This window comes from Dendropsophus ebraccatus, chromosome 6 (assembly GCF_027789765.1).
Source record: "Dendropsophus ebraccatus isolate aDenEbr1 chromosome 6, aDenEbr1.pat, whole genome shotgun sequence".
NCBI classification, from domain to species: Eukaryota; Metazoa; Chordata; class Amphibia; order Anura; family Hylidae; genus Dendropsophus; species Dendropsophus ebraccatus.
Genome location: NC_091459.1, coordinates 42,957,291 through 42,975,650, shown reverse-complemented (window position 1 = coordinate 42,975,650; position 18,360 = coordinate 42,957,291). Strand labels below are relative to the sequence as shown.

Sequence of the window (18,360 nt, the reverse complement as noted above, 5' to 3'; positions counted from 1 at the left end):
GATGTATATGAAAGTTTTTGGGCAATAAACGACACGAATGCTGCATGCATATGGTGGCAAGTGCTGCTTCTTATTGCATACTGGGAATTAAACTTCCCTCTATATGTCGGCGGTGTAGGCTTGCTTGTGTGTTTCGTTTCGTTTCATCATATTTCTTCTAGTAATTGGTTTCCTGCTGCAGTCTGCGTGATAAACATGATAAGGCAAGCCTATTACTTGTATTTGTAAAAAAGAACTTGCGAAAAATTCTTGGAAGAATTTTTAAAGAAACTTTTCCTTGAATTCTAAGCATTTGTAGATCTTTGCCAGACAGAAGTTTTAGGGCACATTCACAGGTTCAGTGCACGTTCCATAAATAGGTGTGATGTGCTACAGAACAGACTTCGGAGATCCCGGCATAATCATCGTTCATGATGATGCCAGGAGCTAAGAAACTGCTGTGTCAGTACGGTAGCGCAAAGATTTAAACAGTTTCTAAGCACCTGGCATCATCATGAATGACGCCAGGATCTCCGAAGTATGTTCCGTAGCACATCACCCCTATTTACAGAACCAAGGGTCCAACAGGTCAAAAAGCTCACAACCCATACAGCTCATACATAGTCTACTGCCCATGCATTCTGCAGTTCTGTAGAATTATGGAGTATTTCACATAGATGATTTCTAACCCATTGTAGATTGTGATATAGAGTGCATGTGTGTTGTGCTTCTTTTTCCCTCTGCAAATCTGTTGTAATAAGCAGTGTACTTGGGATTCCTGTTTATTGCAATTCATGGGGTCCTAGTGGTTGAATCACAGTTAGAATCACAAATAGACATTTATGGCATATTCTATGAAGTTTTTGCGTTGGGAAGAAGGGTTGGCATCATAGCTGCAACCGAATGATTTTTAATCATGGCTGACCCCTATCCCCCTTGACATCATCTGTCGGTGGTTGATTGAGGGGGCCCCATACATCATAGACTAATGGCTAAATCTGCCATGAGCGGCGGTTTTAGCTGACATAAGTTTGAGGTGTATGACGACCTTAAGCAGGGAAAAGATCAGGTAGAGCAGCGGGACAGGGACAACGATCAGGTACGGAGACAAGCACAACAATGAGATACAGTGACAGGGGCAGCAATCAGGATAGTAAGGGGGTAATGTATGTGTGTTTAATACTATACTGTGCCGGGGGTGTTCTTCCCTCCCAGACTCTGAACTCCTACCACACATAGCGGAGGAGATCAGAGCAGTTAGAGCTGTCAGAAGCCGGCCCCTGGATGGACGAAGTGCAGCGATCCCCGGCCAAGATCAGGTCCCTGGCTGGTTTCCACTCGCTGCAATCACTTAAAGATTTTGTGCGTTGACGGTTTAACTCATTTATGTGCATGTATGGGGTAACGTGCAGGTTATGTGCATGTATGGGGTAACATGCACTAATATGCAGCAACCCCAGATGTACATGCACTTGAATTTGTGTTAAGGCGTGAATGATCAGTGGTCTTGCAATGAGATGTCTAACAATTTCTCATAGGTGACATGATCAGTTCTGTCTGCAAATTGGCAAAAACTTTATTTGCCAGCTGTGTTCTTCAAGTGCACTTTGTTTCATGCAGGGAGCAGCTTTTATCAGTTGGACATTTCCTTCCAGCTATGCAGACTTTACAGTGAAACCAGTAAGCCCTGTGCAATGAGATGGAAAGTCTGCAATGAATTTTGATTAAGCCAGCAGAAATATTGGCATGTCTGACAGTGACCACTCTGCTTCTTGCACAATTGTAGAAGCGGCACGGTTAATCCACTAACTATCTGCTGAATAGGCTAAAGTATAATTGGAGTCTCATCTTATTTAATTATTGATAGGGATACTAATAAGATGTAGAAGCTATTGGTTTCCTAACAGAAAAATGACTGATATTATGTAACATTATGGATTTGGCATTACTGCAAAAGACCATTGAGTTATACTGTGTGATAACCGGGGCTTTAATTTTCAGTGTTTTAGTAAAATTAAAGAACACTGGGCGGTATAATTTATTTTTTATTTTATTTTTTTGCTATATTTCTTTGACAAAGTCCAAAATTAAATTGCCTCTTTTATAAAGTGCTGTCTGCAGTATTGTGATCAGGTGTGTGTGGTATGTGTTTTGTGGGTATTGCTTTTTGAGCATTTCTAACATTTAAAGGGTGTGTGTTTTAGTTTTTTTTTTTGGGTGTTTGCCCGTTCTGCCTATTAAAGCATGGCTTGTACTGCAGTTAGCATATTTAAGTTTATGTACCTTAAGGCTACGTTCACACAGAGCAAAAGGGGCGGATTACGCGAGGAAATATTTCCACCTGAAATCAACTGATGCTGATTTCCGAGCAGAATGTAAGCAGAATCCCTGCGTATTCCGCTAGGAAAGTGTTCAGCTTGTAATCAGCTCTTAACAAATTCAGCGTGGAATACTCGAGGAATCCGCGCTGAATCCGCATGCATTCAGCGCTGAAATTCAGCAAGTCTTTGGCGAGTAAACTAGACTATACCAGAATATATACTAAAATCCTCCTCCCCCCTTTTTTCTCCATTTCCGTGCTGATTCAGTGCGTAATTTCCCCTTTTATTCCGGGCTGAATACGCGCGTATTCCGCGCTGAAACAGAAAATTAGAGCCCCATTGATTTGTATAGGCTTCTGCTAGCGGAAGAATGAACATGTTCATTCTTCTGGCGGAAAGCGGATTAGTTCAGTGCGGAAATTCCACCGTGTGAACTGCAGAGCAGAATTTCCATTCAACACAATGGAAATTAGCTCTGCACCTATTTTAACGGCTGAAATTTAAGCGCTGATTCAGTGCAAAAATTTAGCTGCTTTTGCTCTGTGTGAATGAGCCCTAAGATGGCCATACACCTTCAATAATTGTTTGATAAATGTTTAGCACTTCTGGTCTCTCCATACGCAGTAACTTATATGTTCTATATGAACGGAGGGGTAAGCAGCCTCCTGACAGCTCTAGCAGACGCTTATCTCTCTAAGAACAAAAGGGTTAGGCAGTTGAAATCTGTCATAGGACCCGATCTGTCCAATCAGACTGACTCGGGCAGATATTGCCCCATGCAATGAAGACAACGATCAGTCAAGGAGCCAATCTTCAGCTGATCGATGTCTTTCACCAAGTTCAAAAACCATTGTCGCTGACCGTGCATCTCTGTGTAATAAACACTATATACTTAGCTTCTCCCAGATCACCACAGCCCCCGCTGGCACTTCTGAGGCCCTCTGTGCAGTGACAGGCCTTTCAGCCAATCACTCTCAGCCTCTCAGAAATGCCAGCAGCAGGCTTCTTTTCAGGGTAGGTGTACATTTTTACATGAAGAACAATCACATTATGCTGGATTCCATTCTTGTACTCAATGGAGTAGCTTTTACCTTTTTAGGCCTAGTTTACATAAATCTGGCGATCCGGCGGCGTTTCCCTCCGTTGCAGTAGAGAAGCACCGGAGGGAAACTCATCTCTGAACTGGTCCCATTGTTTTCAGTGGGACAGTTTGGATGATCCGTTCTACAACTGATGCCGCCGGACTGGCCGTACGGCAGAATGCAGCGTTCTGACGTACGGCCAGGTCAGCTATCCAGCACCGCATCCACTAAAGTCTATGGGGCGCTCCATAGAGAAGTCCCTGTCCATGCCCCGACATTAAACTCTTGTGACCCCTGGCCAGCTCCTCTATACAGTGCAGCACCATTTAGGACAGGGGTAGGAACCTTGCCTCTCCAGCTGTTGCACAACTACAACTCTCATCATGTCTGGGATTTCCAGGCATGATGGGAGTTGTAGTTTTGCAACAGCTGGAAAGCCAAGGTTCCCTACCCCTGCTCTACAGGACTCCCATGTAAAAGTTGTCCACGTTATCTCCTGTTCTGGTGCTGCCCCCTATATAGATGGCCACCTATATACTATATTTGAAAGAACTGATGATAACTAAAGGAATAAACTGATTGCAACTGATATTAACTGATGATTTTTCATTAAAAAATGATGTAAAACCTGATGACCTTTTTGCCATCAGTTGTGAAATCAGTTGCAGTGAGTTTTTTACAAAAAACGGAAACGGATGCATCTTGTATATGTAAACTAGGCCTTAGAGTAACGCTTGTAAGCTATCTATCTATATTATACAGCCCTTGCTGCTCGATCGTTTAGGTGTGTTATAGGCTCTTTAAGCGAGCGCCAATCTAGCAGATCGACGCTCGCTTCATAATAAATCGGGCCATGTAGTACGGCCTACGACCAATCAGATTCCACCTTTCATTCCTCACAGACTCTTTGGAAAATGAAAGGTGGAATCTGATTGGTTGCTAGGGGCAACTGAGCCAGTTTCACTTTACACCATGTTTGATAAATCTCCCCCATGGAGTTCAGCCAAACCTGTGAAGTGTGTATCTATACCATCATCCATGGCACCTCCTGCGCAATAGATTTGTCTAACCTGCTGATAGTTCCCCTTAAATAACAGCAGTCAATAGCCGTACCCCCTCCTACACTTTACTGGCATTAAAGTGGAGATGGAAATAATTTTATTGCGATTTACCTTTACAACTGTACAGAGAAGTGTCGGCAGATGTCTTTATAATAAGTGAACATCAAAGGCCTTTTACCCTTATTATCTTTTCCTTTCCTATTACGCTAGCAGTTTCCAATTGACCTACTTCTCTACTAAGCAGTCTTTCTTTAGTTTAGGTGATTTTACGTTTTCTGTTCCTTATTAAAAACTCCCAATGATTAACTCCATTTTGGCCAGAACCCCTTGTGTATAAGTAGCTGTGCTGGTCCTGCAGTCAGTTTGCAGCTGGAGTTTGCCAACTCTTTCTCTCAACATGGGTGTATCCTACAGCATTCAAGAGTGAGTAATATGTATATGTGTATATGGGCAGAAATGATTCCATAATGGTCATTACAAGTCCAATGCTTTGTCTTCCATTGGCCTGTAACTTGAACGAATTGTAATGTTCTTAATGGTAATTAATGAATTCTCAGGTGTGTATATAAAATATCACCTTATCCAGACCAGAATTTGTGTGACTAATTTACATTCTGCATAGTGGCCATTTTCTTTGAGCAGACCATTCTTATGGATGATGACCACTTTTCAATGCAATTTGAGGGTCTTTTCCATCATGTATTAGCAATTTAAATAAGCGCTCCGACAAAAACAAATAGTTTCAATTCAACTGGTGTCAGAAGAAATTTACAAAATCTGCATAACTTTTCTATTAAAAAAAAATTCAAGTCTTCCAGTACTTATCAGCTGCTGTATGTCCTGCAGGAAGTGGTGTATTGTTTCCAGTCTGACACTGCTCTCTGCTGCCACCTCTGTCCATGACAGGAACTGTCCAGAGCAGATGGAAATCCCTATAGAAAACCTTTCCTATTTTGGAAACTTTCTGACATGGATAGAGATGGCAGCAGAGAGCACCGTCAGACTGGAAAGAATACAGCACTTCCTGCAGGACATACAGCAGCTGGTATGTTTTGAGTTTTTTTTTTTTAATGGAAGTAACTTTCTGACACCAGATGATTTAAAAATAAGTATTTTTCGCCGGTTACCCCTGCGTTCACACTTACAGGATCTGCAGCAGATTTGATGGCACAGATTTGAATCTGCAGCGGATCCGCAGCAGATGTGATGGCCCAGAATTTATTTGCTTTGAATCTGCAGCTTCTAATCTACTGCAGATCCTGTAAGTGTGAACGCACCCTTAGGCTGGGTTCACACTATGTATATTTGAGGCTGTATTTGTGAGGCTGTATAGCAACCAAAACCAGGAGTGGATTGAAAACACAGAAAGGCTCTGTTCACATAATGTTGTAATTGAGTGGATGGCCGTCATTTAATGGCAAATATTTGCTGTTATTTTAAAACAACGGCTGTGGTATTGAAATAATGGCCGTTATTTACTGTTATATGGCGGCCATCCACTCAATTTCAACATTGTGTGAACAGATCCTTTCTGTGTTTTCAATCCACTCCTGGTTTTGGTTGCTATGAGGACCTGACATGAGGACCAAATACAGCCTCAAATATACATAGTGTGAACCCAGCCCCCGGGTGTGTTCACATGTACAAGTTCTGCAGCAGATTTGATGGCGCAGATTCAATGCAAAGTAAATTCTGGGCCATCAAATCTGCTGCGGATCTGCTGGAGATTCAAATATGCGCCATCAAATTTGCTGCAGATCCTGTACGTGTGAACGCACCCTAAATCATAAAGGAAATTATGGCAGAGATGGTGACTCCATTGACAGTACAACAACTTAAAAAAGGAACTTGATACAGAAACTTGTAATTTTAAGGTTGTTCACCATGAGATCACCTGGCCAACTCAAGAAAAGGACCAGCTGCTAAAGTAACCTTAAAGTATTGCTGGAGTGCCTCTGTAAAGAGGTTTTTAGGGAAAATTTATGGATGGCCTGTCCACAGAAAAGGCTCTCCAAACAAAAATGGCAAGCTGCAGCAGTGAGAGTGAGTGAATGCATCCTCATGTGTATCTGCAATCCGGACATCTGTACGTATCATCTTCCTGACTCATTCTTGGCATGTTTTCTATTGCAGGGTGGATCATCTGTACACGTTTTTTGTTCAATGGTCTCCCGAAGTTTATGGGAAAGATGCAAAAGAGCAAGGATTTGTGGTGGTGGATAAAGATGAACTGGATATGATCGACAACTTCTTTAGTGAACCCTCAACTAAAAGCTGGGAGGTAAGATGACAGTGTCTTTTGAACTTTCAATATGCAGAGACCCTGTATATTAGTAATGAAAGAATTATTTTCAGTAAGTATTAATCTGTACTTGTCTGTTTCTGGCAGTCCATAGGGAGTAGAGTGGTGGCAGACAAGGGACTACTGATCTTTTGATGTCTCCCAATCAGATAGGAGACAGGCGTCCCCCCCCATATAATACACACAACCATGTCTGATGGATCCACTCCTCTTATTAATGCATCTGGTTCATGTGACCTCTTCATCTGTATATATTTCCACCCTCCCTTTAGAAAAACTCCTGATGGTTGGCATACAACTGCACTTCATTTTGCATCCATTTCAATAAAACCAGTAAGTTCAATGGACAGGAAAATCGCAGTGTGAACCTCGCCGTGTTTTGCAGTTGCATAACTTCCATTTACTATTCAAAGTGATAGATTTTAGGCGCAGACTAGACCACCTGAGGAGGAATTCTGAGGGAATTGAGCAATGAGAATAAAAAACAAAAATAAACTTTGGAAAGAAAATTGATCGAAAATGAAGAACTGATAACAAATTTTAGTCATATTTGTACCACCATCATGTATCCTATACACCAGTATACCAAATATTTTTTTGCTAAAAAAGATAAAGTTTACCGCAAAATTCTCACTTTTTATGTAAAAATGAACAGTAAGACTTATAATTTACAAAGCCCATGGCTAGATAGGGCTGGTTATTGTGATTCTGAGCATACTTTTATTATCTCCGTTGTCCTTTCTTGCACTAAAATATGTATTTTTGTTAATATGTAAATAAGGCTCAAAAACTCACACGGTGTTCCCCAGCATGGCAAGAGCTCAGGTAAGGGTCCATTTACACAGAAAGATTATCTGACAGATTATCTGCCAAAGATTTGAAGCCAAAGCCAGAAACAGACTATAAACAGAGATTAGGTCATAAAGGAAAGCCAGAGATTTCTCCTCCTTTTCAAATCCATTCCTAGCTTTGGCTTCAAATCTTTGGTAGATAATCTGTCAGATAATCTTTCTGTGTAAATGGACCCAAAGTCCTTTTTATGTAATGGTTGTCAATCAAATAGAGTTAAGATGCAACAAGAAACAGAGATGGTGAATAAGAGGACGCAGGCTGCAATTACCTGGGCTGTTACCATGATGGGGAACACCCCCTGGGCTTTTGAGTCTCCATATTGACAGGCTGATATCTCAATGCTGGAAATTATGATGCAAAGAATCATAAGTCCTGTGGGCTTATAAACATGCCTCTTTTCCTGCTAATTGGTCTGATTTGTCGGCCAATTGATTCTTTAAAAGGAACTTGTCAGGTGCTTGATGTATACAGCCATAGGCAGCGGGATACAAATGGTGATCTTCAGCTTCATGCAAACTTGAACTTTTGGCAGGTTCACTTATCTTTAGTGCAGGATGAAAAGCCGAAAGGGTGCTACTCCTCTGGACCTGGGGCAAAGCAAGTATTTTGCCTGTAGCTTGGCCAATGTAAAGTGAATGGTGATATGCATTGCTTTTGACTAAGAAAGTAGACAAAAAAAAAAAAAACTTTCTTTCCGCTCCCTTGCAGTCACTTGGCAGGGCTCATCCTTCTTCTCTCATCTGCCCTGGTGCAGGCTGCAATGAAGTCCCGGTTCTGATGCCTACATCCCTACATGAATGTTAATGCATTCTCGTTAACTTTACATTGTTAGAGGCAAACATCTGATTTTGTGCCCCTGAGACTATTGTGTCGCAACTGCAACCAAACCCCCAACCCAACACCCCCACCCCCTGCTTCATCCATATTACACCAGTGTCTTATTGCTAGCACCCCTTTAACCTCTTAAGGACGCATGACGTACCTGTACGTCATGCGTCCGCAAGAGGTGTTGAGAGCGGGGCCGTGCGGCGACCCCGCCGCGATCCTGGGTGCCGCGTGTAGCCCGGGACCGCGGCTATTAGCGGACACAGTCTGATTACCGTGCCCGCTAATCAGGTAATCGGATGCGGCTGTCAAAGTTGACAGCTGCATCCGATTACCTTCTGCAGCTCTTCCCTGGTGCCTAGTGGCGGAGCGATCTCCGTGTCTGGTGCCGTCCGGGGTCTCCGCCAAGATGGCGCTGATCCCGGCTCGGCACTCGTTTGTTTTCGGCTGCAGCAGCCGAAAGCAAATGAGTGCCGATCTCATTGATCTATGCAGCATAGATCTCAATGAGATATCAGTGTATATACTAGAAGTCCCCCAGGGGGAATAACCCTAACCCCAGGGGGGCTTCTAGTATAAGTGTAAAAAAAAGTGTTCTTATTAGTAAAAAGCCCCCTCCCCTAATAAAAGTTTGAATCACCCCCTTTTCCCATGTTTTAAATAAAAGTAAATAAATAAACATGTTTGGTATCGCCGCGTGCGTAATCCCCTGAACTATTAATTAATCACATTACTGATCTCGCACGGTAAATGGCGTAAGCGCAAAAAAATCCCAAAGTGTAAAATTGCGCATTTTTGGTCACTTCAAATCCAGTAAAAATGTAATAAAAAGTGATCAAAAAGTTGCATATGTGCAATCAAGGTACCGATAGAAAGAACACATCATGGCGCAAAAAATGACACCTTCCACAGCCCCATATACCAAAGGATAAAAGCGCTATAGGCCTGGGAATAGAGCGATTTTAAGGAACATATATTTGTTAACAATGGTTTGAATTTTTTACAAGCTATCAAATAAAAGAAAAGTTATACATGTTATATATCGTAATCGTAACGACTTGAGGAACATGCATATGAAAGTCACTTTTACCCCAGGGCGAATGGCGTAAAAAAAAATACCCCCCCCAAATAAAAGAAATGCGTTTTTTTTTCACCAATTTTCATCAATTTCACCACACATTGAATTTTTCTGATTCTGCAGTATACTTTATGCAAAAGTTCAGCCTGTCATTGCAAAGTACAATTAGTGACGCAAAACATAAGGGCTCCTGTGGGTTTCTAGGTGGAAAGATGCAAGTGCTATGGCCTTTTAAACACAAGGAGGAAAAAACAAAAACGCAAAAACGAAAATTGGCTCCGTCCTTAAGAGGTTAAACTTCTGTTCAGAAGTGATTTGATATAATTGCATGTATCATGTTTGCATTCCTGTTTCCAATTTTGTACTGCACAGTTTTGGCTCTATACTTGCTATTTCTTAATCTATATGGATCTGATGGCTACACGGTGGAATTTCCTCCTTGGCTTCTGTGAGGTGCAGTGATTCTTAATGATCTCTGCTTTGCTTCCTGTGGAAGCGAGTGGTTTTTAGTAAAAGACTTGTTGCGTTATCAATTATCTAATTTCTTAGAATAAAGCAACAGTAACCTGGCAAATATGGCAACACTGTTTGTTGTAAATGCGTTACCTTTATTGTAGTTGCTACCGTATTTCACAAGAGGCTTAAAGAAGTTATCCAGGATTAGAAAAAGCACAGTTGCTTTCTTGCAAAAACAGCACCACCCCTTGTCTACAGGTTGTATTTGGTATTGCAATTTAGCGCCATTAACTTCAATAAAAACTGACCTGAAAAAAAACTCGCCCAAACTGAGGACAGATTCTGACCTCCTCCGACCAGAAGAGTAATTGACCGACATTGGCCCCCAACCCTGTCAAACACAGTGCTGCATGTAACTGTATGCCTCAAATGCTGGCCATGGACCAAGGTGCCACGCAATGCATTCATAATTCCAGTTTTCAGATGCGCATCCGGAACTGTCCCTGGGGCATCGGTTCCAGAATTTCAGACAATGGGTGGGTTCACACTACAGAATTCTCGCCGATAAACTCTTTGGAATTCCGCCGCCTTTCCGTCGGCTCCATAGACACCATTCTATGGGCCGGCTGATTCCGTATTCCGCCGAAAGAATTGACATATCAGTTCTTTCGGCGGATTGCGGAATCAGCGGCCCATAGAATGGTGTCTATAGAGCCAACGGAAAGGCGCGCATCTGTAAGCGCGTACAGACGGCGGAATTCCACGGAGTTTATCCGCGAGAATTCCTCAATGTGAACCCACCCAATTCTCGGACAGTTCATATATTTTCTAGGCGTATTTTCCAGCATGGACACCTTTCAGGAAAAATCCTGAAAGGTGTCCGTGCCCAATAGAAGCCCATTGATCAGAAAATCTAACCAGATTGCCTGATAAGAAATCAGGATACATTTTCCTGAAGTTTGAAGGGGGCCTTTTGACTTTAGTATAAAAAGTTTGAGAACCCTGGTATATCTGGCATAACCTTAGTGGGGTGTATAATAATCACATCTTCTGTATCTTCTGACAGAACACATTTTAGTAATATTTCTCACCTAGATTTTTTTTCACAAATGCAAAATAGTGTTCTTCCAAGCAAGAACAAGCAAAACCACGACAAACTATTCAAATTGCTCTTACGTCCAGCACTGAACTGGTTTATCATCAGTTCTACTCCTCTCCCATTGGTTTTATTATATGCTTCATATGCAGTTCCTGTTCCCTATTCTGAATCTGCTTTCAGGATATACAGGACAATTTGCAGTGGTCGGATGTGCCACCTGGTTAGATTGCAATAACCTCACTGCAGATAACTAGTCTGAACCTAAGGAACCAGAAGAAACCAGTAGTGTAGATGCACTGCCAGATCTATTGAAGCCCTTTCCCGTATGTGTTTGTTGCGGCGGCTCTATTTGTTCATATCTCCTCTTACAAGCACTCGTAGAGGCAAGCTGCTTCCTGCACGGCTCCTCCTTTTTCATCAGGAAATAGAAACTTACTTTTCTGTAGCTAAAGTGAAACCTGTGTGGTTGTGCCTCCGGCCTTGCCTAGGATGTGCATGCACCCCCAGCATATAAAGGCTCCACATGGCTTCAGGTTTTCAAGGGATCTCAAACAGCTACAATGAGAAGTGCTAACAAACCGCTAAACCTCAAAATCCTCTATATTGCAAATGGGGTTGAGGAGCCTTATGTGCAGGTAGACATTTTCTTTATTTATTTTATTAGATATTTTATGTGTTTGCTGCTCTTTTAGTAAACTTGGGGATTTTTTTTTTTATTCAAAATGCGATAGACTTGTCCGAGTTTAATAGGATTTGTTTGACAGATAAGTGTCGTGCTATTCATACAATATTCATGGAAAACTGGAAGCATCTTAGATCTGACAGCTGCAGATTTGCATTCTCCCTCTCGCTCCTTATGTGACTAACCCGTTCTTTAGATAACAGCTTCTGTCCTCATCAAGCAACTCAGTTTATCTTTTGCAAGAAGAGAGTAGAAGAGTATGCCACTGACAGAGGTTGAGTTTTTACAGGTGGAAATACACACAGTAAAATTCTAGCAAAAGACGGGTGTAAATTTAAATAAAAATAATTGTGTAAACAAGTTTTTAAAAAAAAAAAATAATTGCATTTTTCACCCGTTTTGGTCTAAGTTCTATTTATGAACCAGTATTCGACAGGTGAATATTTTTAGATGCGACTTTAATCTGCCTGTTTTAAGTATTCACCCAAAAGTTTGCATAATCTGGGATTAGCGCCCAATTTATCATTTGTGACTTTTTAAAAAGTTGCATAAACAGGCGCAGGCTTACGTCTGGTCAGTACCAGGTGAATAAAATTGCGCAATTTTTTCATAGTTGCGCCTTTTTATTTAGATGCATTTACTATGGCAGTGCTACGTGTTAATGGATCAGTCACAAGATATTAGAACAAAATACACACCAATCCCCATTAGAATAGTTGCACTTATTAGACTCCTTAATAAATGTCCCACCATGTTTATTATTTTTACACCTGTACTGTTACGGCCATTTTTCTCAGCAATGTGTGCAGTGATAGTCAATTCCCCATAAACTTTATAGGCATGTTATTACATTGAAAACATGACTGTATTTTTCATTTCAAATTAGACGTATTTTGCTTTTATTTTACTGTGTGTAAGCATAGCCTTATGGTAATGATGGCCATCATCTAAAGGTAAATAACGGCCAGTATTTTAAAGCAACGGCTTTACGGTTTTTCATATAATAACAGCTATTGTTTTAAAATAACGCCCACTATTTGCCATTAAATGACATTTGTCGAATGTAAACTGCTGTCGTTTTGCTGGTGTGTGAACATAGCCTTAAGGTTCAGAGTAGGTTGTTAGTCACTTATGTTCTCACGCTGTCTTTATCCAGTCAGCTCAGGTGTCATTTAAGGAACTGAAAACTTTGTGTTTCCTAGATCATCACTGTAGAGGAGGCTAAACGTCGGAAAAGTACCTGCAGTTATGATGATGAAGAGGAGGAAGAAGGGGCTCTCGAGGATTATCTGCCCGATTTGAGACAAAAAAGCAGTTTGTTGGATGATACACACATTGAGAAGGTAAAGACCTTATATCGTTGCATACTACGGTATGTGTAGTCATATTACATGTATATCATGAGCCATGACCATGTATTTGCATTTTAAGTTCTTTCTCTGCCCATGTTGACACTTAAAGGCACTACTATATTGTAGTAATTCTATGGGGGAGAATGGTGCACCGCCATAAACTTATCACTGATCTATCTGCTTCTCAGCACTGTACACTACTAACATCAGGAGTTAGTTCAAAGTGCATAAGCCTACACACCACTTCAAAGTTCCTGATTCGTTTAGATACTAACTTAACAATGGCACAGCCCTATGCGGTGACCACCATTGCAAGACACAGTGCTCTCTGCTTCCTCTGTCCATGTCAGAAACTGTCCAGAGCAAAAGAGGTTTTTTATAGGGATTTGCTTCTGCAGTTCCTGACATGGACAAAGGTGGCAGCAGAGAGCACTGTGTCAGATTGGAAAGAATACACCTCTTCCTGCAGGAGATACAGCAGCTGATAAGTACACAGGCTTGAGATTTTTAAGTAGTAAAGTCAGTATGACTTTCTGACACCAACTGCTTTGAAAGAAAAATATTCCAGTAGGTCACAATAGGCGAGGTCTCATGTATCTCCTTGTTCTGTACTCAGACATAATAATGCAATGCTTATAAGCTTATTTTCATGCTGTTTTTTGCCCTCCTATAAACAGTTGGCCCACAGACTGCCTGCGAGGGTTCAAGGATATCCTTGGCATCTGGTTTACAGTACACAGCAGCATGGAACTAGCCTGAAGACCTTGTATAGAAATTTATTTTCTCTAGACAGTCCAGTACTCCTGGTAGTCAAAGACATGGATAACCAGGTATGTGGATTGTGAACGATAGATGTCTGCACAATGCTAGATTGGTGATCAATTTGATAGTTGGTGTTTTTTTCCCCTTTGTTTCTTAAAAGGGTATTCTGCTCAACCATAACTTTTCATATGCGACTGCCCCAAAAATCTGTGTCTGAGCTTTTATCCCCCTCTGCCCATCCTCCCCGTGGAACGACTGTCGGCCTAGAGTGTTGCTAGAAATGCTTCTTCGACCAATAACCGGCCAAAGTAAAAGTGACAGCAATCAGCCGAGGAGCAGGAAAGCGCCCAATCCTCAGCTGACTGTGTCTTTTGGACTTCAGCAAAATACATCGCTATCAGCTACATATCTCCCTGTGTAGCGGATAGCAATACTTCTAAATGCAGTGCTCATTCGTGTGGCCTGGCCACTCGATTCATCATGCCTTCTAAAGGCAATACAAATGAGCATGGATAGGTGCTTGTTTGCAGCCACGGATTACCAAAGATTAATGAATGTAAGGGTCCATTTACACAGAAAGATTATCTGACAGGTTATCTGGCAAAGATTTGAAGCCAAAGCCAGGACTGGATTTGAAAAGATGAAAAATCTCAGGCTTTCCTTTATGACCTGATCTGTTTATAGTCTCTTTCTGGCTTTGGCTTCAAATCTTTGGCAGATAATCTGTCAGATACTCTTTTTGTGTAAATGGACCCTAAAAGGCCCTTTAATTGATAGATGTTTCCCTGTTTGGATATGGGGAGACCTCTATCAATCAAGGCTAGCAGGGCCGGCAGCAGCCACCAGGGACTACTCTGATGACTTGTGGTTCAGGCAGTATAAAAGTGATGACAGAGTCCCTTTAAGCAGATGCTGGAGTGTTATGGGGGCTTAAGCAGCCATTTTATGTTCTCAGTGGACAGAAGGGAGTAGCAGACGGCCATTGGCACCGATTAAAGTGTGTCCTTTAGTTTATAAAAAAAACCTGCCGCACCCTTGCAGCCATGGTGAGCAGCAGAACAACAACAACCTGGCAGTGTGACTCTCCTGACCACAAGTTGCCACAATTAAATTAATATTTTCCCAGTACTGTATATTGCTTCTGTGTGCTGGTTGGCAGTACATTCTCTATCCCTGTGTAAGAAAAATGACAATATTTTATATACAGTGTGTTATATATATATATATAAGTACAGCCATATTTATATTTTCTCCCACATTTCTATCAGGTATTCGGGGCTTATGCAACACACCCCTTCAGGCTCAGCGATCATTATTATGGCACAGGGGAAACCTTTCTCTTCACCTTTAATCCTGATTTTAAAGTAAGTTTTGGGGGTGGTTTTGTTTTGTTTTTCTGGCTGTTCATTTTCTTTTGAGTAGCCAAGGCACTGTAGTGTGAATATTTATCATAGACAACAATATCCGCAATGTTATTATTTTGTCAGTCCGTCAGTGTCTACTTGTTCTTCTTACCGAAATTATTTCTATTTGTTTGCAGGCATTTAAATGGAGCGGAGAAAATTCTTATTTCATTAATGGAGATACCACTTCCTTGGAACTGGGCGGTGGAGGGTTAGCATTCATATTTACTTTCTTTTAGTTTACTTTTGACAGTCCTTGGCATCACTTAAATATCGTAAAATATTTGCGGTGGCCTATAGTAATTCAGGAGCTGCCATACCTTTCCTATGTGGGACCTACTTTCTTTGGCATCTTAGTTAGATGATCTGCCAAAGGACAGGTAGACTGGGCATGTGGCGTATGCTACTGTTATTTTTTCCCTGTACATGCACCTGACTTTGAGACTCGGAGAAAAACCATTTCATGCTAATTAAATTTCCCTGGGGGTCTAGGGCAGTGAAGGGGTCAAAGCTTATTGAAATAACCGGTCCACTTTAACATTCTTCCAGGATAGTACATTATACCCACACATACACAGCTCTGCAGCATGCTCTGCTCCATCAAAACACACACAGCTCTGCTCCATCAAAACACGCACACAGCTCTGCAGCATGCTCTGCTCCATCAAAGCACGCACACAGCTCTGCAGCATGCTCTGCTTCATCAAAGCACGCACACAGCTCTGCAGCATGCTCTGCTCCATCAAAACACGCACACAGCTCTGCAGCCTCTGCTCCATCAAAACACGCACACACCCACCTCTGCTATACACATACAGACTAACACACAAATTATATTACAGATTGTCCCTGCTTTTTTCAAATTAACTGGTGTCAGACAGACTAGTAATTCACTATCTTCAGTTTTCCAGTGGTTATCAGCTGCTGTATGCCCTACAGGAAGGGGTTTATTCTTTCCAGTCTAACACTGCACTCTCTGCTGCCACCTCTGTCCATGTGAGGAACTGTCCAGAGCAGGAGAGGTTTTCTACGGAGATTTGCTACTGCTCTGGACAATTCCTGTCATGGACAGAGGTGGCAGCAGATAATACACCACTCCCTGCAGGACATACAGCAGCTGATAAGTTCTTGAGATTTTATAAGACTTGAGATTTTTATATAGAGGTAAATTACAAATCTGTATAACTGTCTCACCAGTTGATTTAAATTAATATTTTTCCCCCTTTTAAAGTACTTAAGAAAGCCTCTTTGACACTTGGCACGGAAAAATAAAATCACTTTTGCAGAATGAAAACACAGACCATTATATGAAAGGTACCAAGTGTCTCCTTCACCTAATAGTGTCAGCAGTTTGCCACGTGAATTCCAGCTGGCAGATTCCTGTGTTCATACATACCGTATCCGCAGCAGATTTCACACTGCGAAATCCACTACGGATACCTTCCCATTTACTTCAATGGGATGACCTACTTGCAGAAGGATTATCATCCCACTGCCAGTATGTCAGTCGGCCCCCTTAACCCCCTGGTGTATACGTTACCGGGTCGCCGCTCCGGCTTGCTGTGGGGGCTCTTGGCGCTCAGCCAATCAGTGCGCTGCCCTGCCGCAGCAGATTTCTCTGCGAACTCGCATCATGAAATCTGCTGCGGATATGGTACGTGTGAACTTTTAAGGTACCGTTCCACTGGGAATTCCACTCTTGCACAAGAGCACAAATATACAGAAAGGTTACAGTGATGACTAATATTATAAAGTGACAGTTCTTCACCCCTAATATTTTTCTTTTCTTCAGCGGTCGATTTGGACTGTGGCTGGACTCTGATCTGTACCATGGACGCAGTAACCACTGTAGCACCTTCAACAATGATATCTTATCCAAGAAAGAAGACTTCATTGTGCACGATCTAGAAGTGTGGACCTTTCAATAAAGGGATCCTGGAGAATATAAGACGTACATTTCAGATGTTTTAGGAGAAGAGATCCAGACAATACAACAAGAGGTCCAACACCTTGTCCAATAAACACAAGTCTGGGCTCATTCCTGCTGTGGTTGCACTGAAATATCTCCGGTCACGGCTGCTTCGTGAAGACTCTGCAGAACTAGAACATTTGTTAAAGGATTTTATTATTGACGCTTTGTATGAAATGCTAATGTCTAAGGTCTGAGCCTCCATATGTGAATAGAGGAAACACAGGACATGACGGCTCATTCACGCAATAGAATTGTTAATATTTAAGCAGTGTAAGATTATCCCATAGGTGAACTATGTTACCAGTTTATGCATTGAGAACTACTGCTGACCACACATTTTTAGACCACCTCCGTTCCGAGCACTTTTTCCGAGGATTGTACTTCTAGAGTACGTATTCACCTATATTTACACTACAGCGACCAATGTCACGGCAAGTACTGGAGTCGATGGATTAAACCACCAGTACTCAATCAGTCTATGCCGCTGAGCATCATAGTTGGTGTGAATAGTGGTCTTGTCGTGAAGCATAAGAGCATGGTATGGCGCAGAAGGCATTGCAGTTTTTTTTTTATATGTATATCTGTTATTAGCCAAAAAAACAAAGCTTCCTGTGAAAGAGATGGATCTATAGCGGTTGACTTTCTTGTTGCAGGGACGAGTGTTGAGGTATTGAGGAACGCAGGTCGTTTCTGAAAGCTGCTTATTTTATTTTTGTAATTTTAAATTTTGTCTCCTACACATTTTTTATTTTTTTGCCTTTTTTTTCTTAAAGCAAAGTTTTAGCTATTTTAGTGTTGCATCTGCTCTAGTGAGGGTGGGCTGTGCTGTACTATATATGATTGTTGGTGTCATTGCCTGCTATTTTATCAGAAATGCTGGGAGAATTCTTTTAATAAAATGTATATTCAGAATCACAGACTATAATGATCAATGTACACCATCATTGTCAGCAGTGTGAGCTCATCTTTTTGCCTAATAGCTGCTGTGTGTGTGTGTGGTGCCTAAGGGCTCCTCTACATCAGGGATGTCAAACTCAGGCCCTCCAGCTGTTGCAAAACTACTAGTCCCATCATACCTGTACAGCTAAAGCTTTAGCTTTGGCTGTCCAGGCATGATGGGAATTGTAGTTTTAA

General features: G+C 41.7%; 1 protein-coding gene across 2 annotated transcripts in view; it reads left to right on the top strand.

Moving 5' to 3' along the window:
* Positions 1 to 18,143, top strand: part of NCOA7 (nuclear receptor coactivator 7) — a 53,038-nt gene extending 34,895 nt beyond the window's left edge. The window contains exons 9-14 of one of the 2 annotated variants that reach the window (XM_069974890.1): positions 6,577 to 6,724; positions 12,940 to 13,080; positions 13,767 to 13,919; positions 15,120 to 15,215; positions 15,392 to 15,465; positions 17,047 to 18,143. In XM_069974890.1, coding sequence (XP_069830991.1) covers positions 6,577 to 6,724; positions 12,940 to 13,080; positions 13,767 to 13,919; positions 15,120 to 15,215; positions 15,392 to 15,465; positions 17,047 to 17,182 — 748 coding nt within the window. In that variant the 3' untranslated portion in view covers positions 17,183 to 18,143. Of the gene's footprint in view, positions 1 to 6,576; positions 6,725 to 11,484; positions 11,691 to 12,939; positions 13,081 to 13,766; positions 13,920 to 15,119; positions 15,216 to 15,391; positions 15,466 to 17,046 lie in introns of those variants that run through there. The other variant, XM_069974891.1, reaches the window with a different exon arrangement.
* The last annotated feature ends 217 nt before the right edge of the window (positions 18,144 to 18,360 follow it).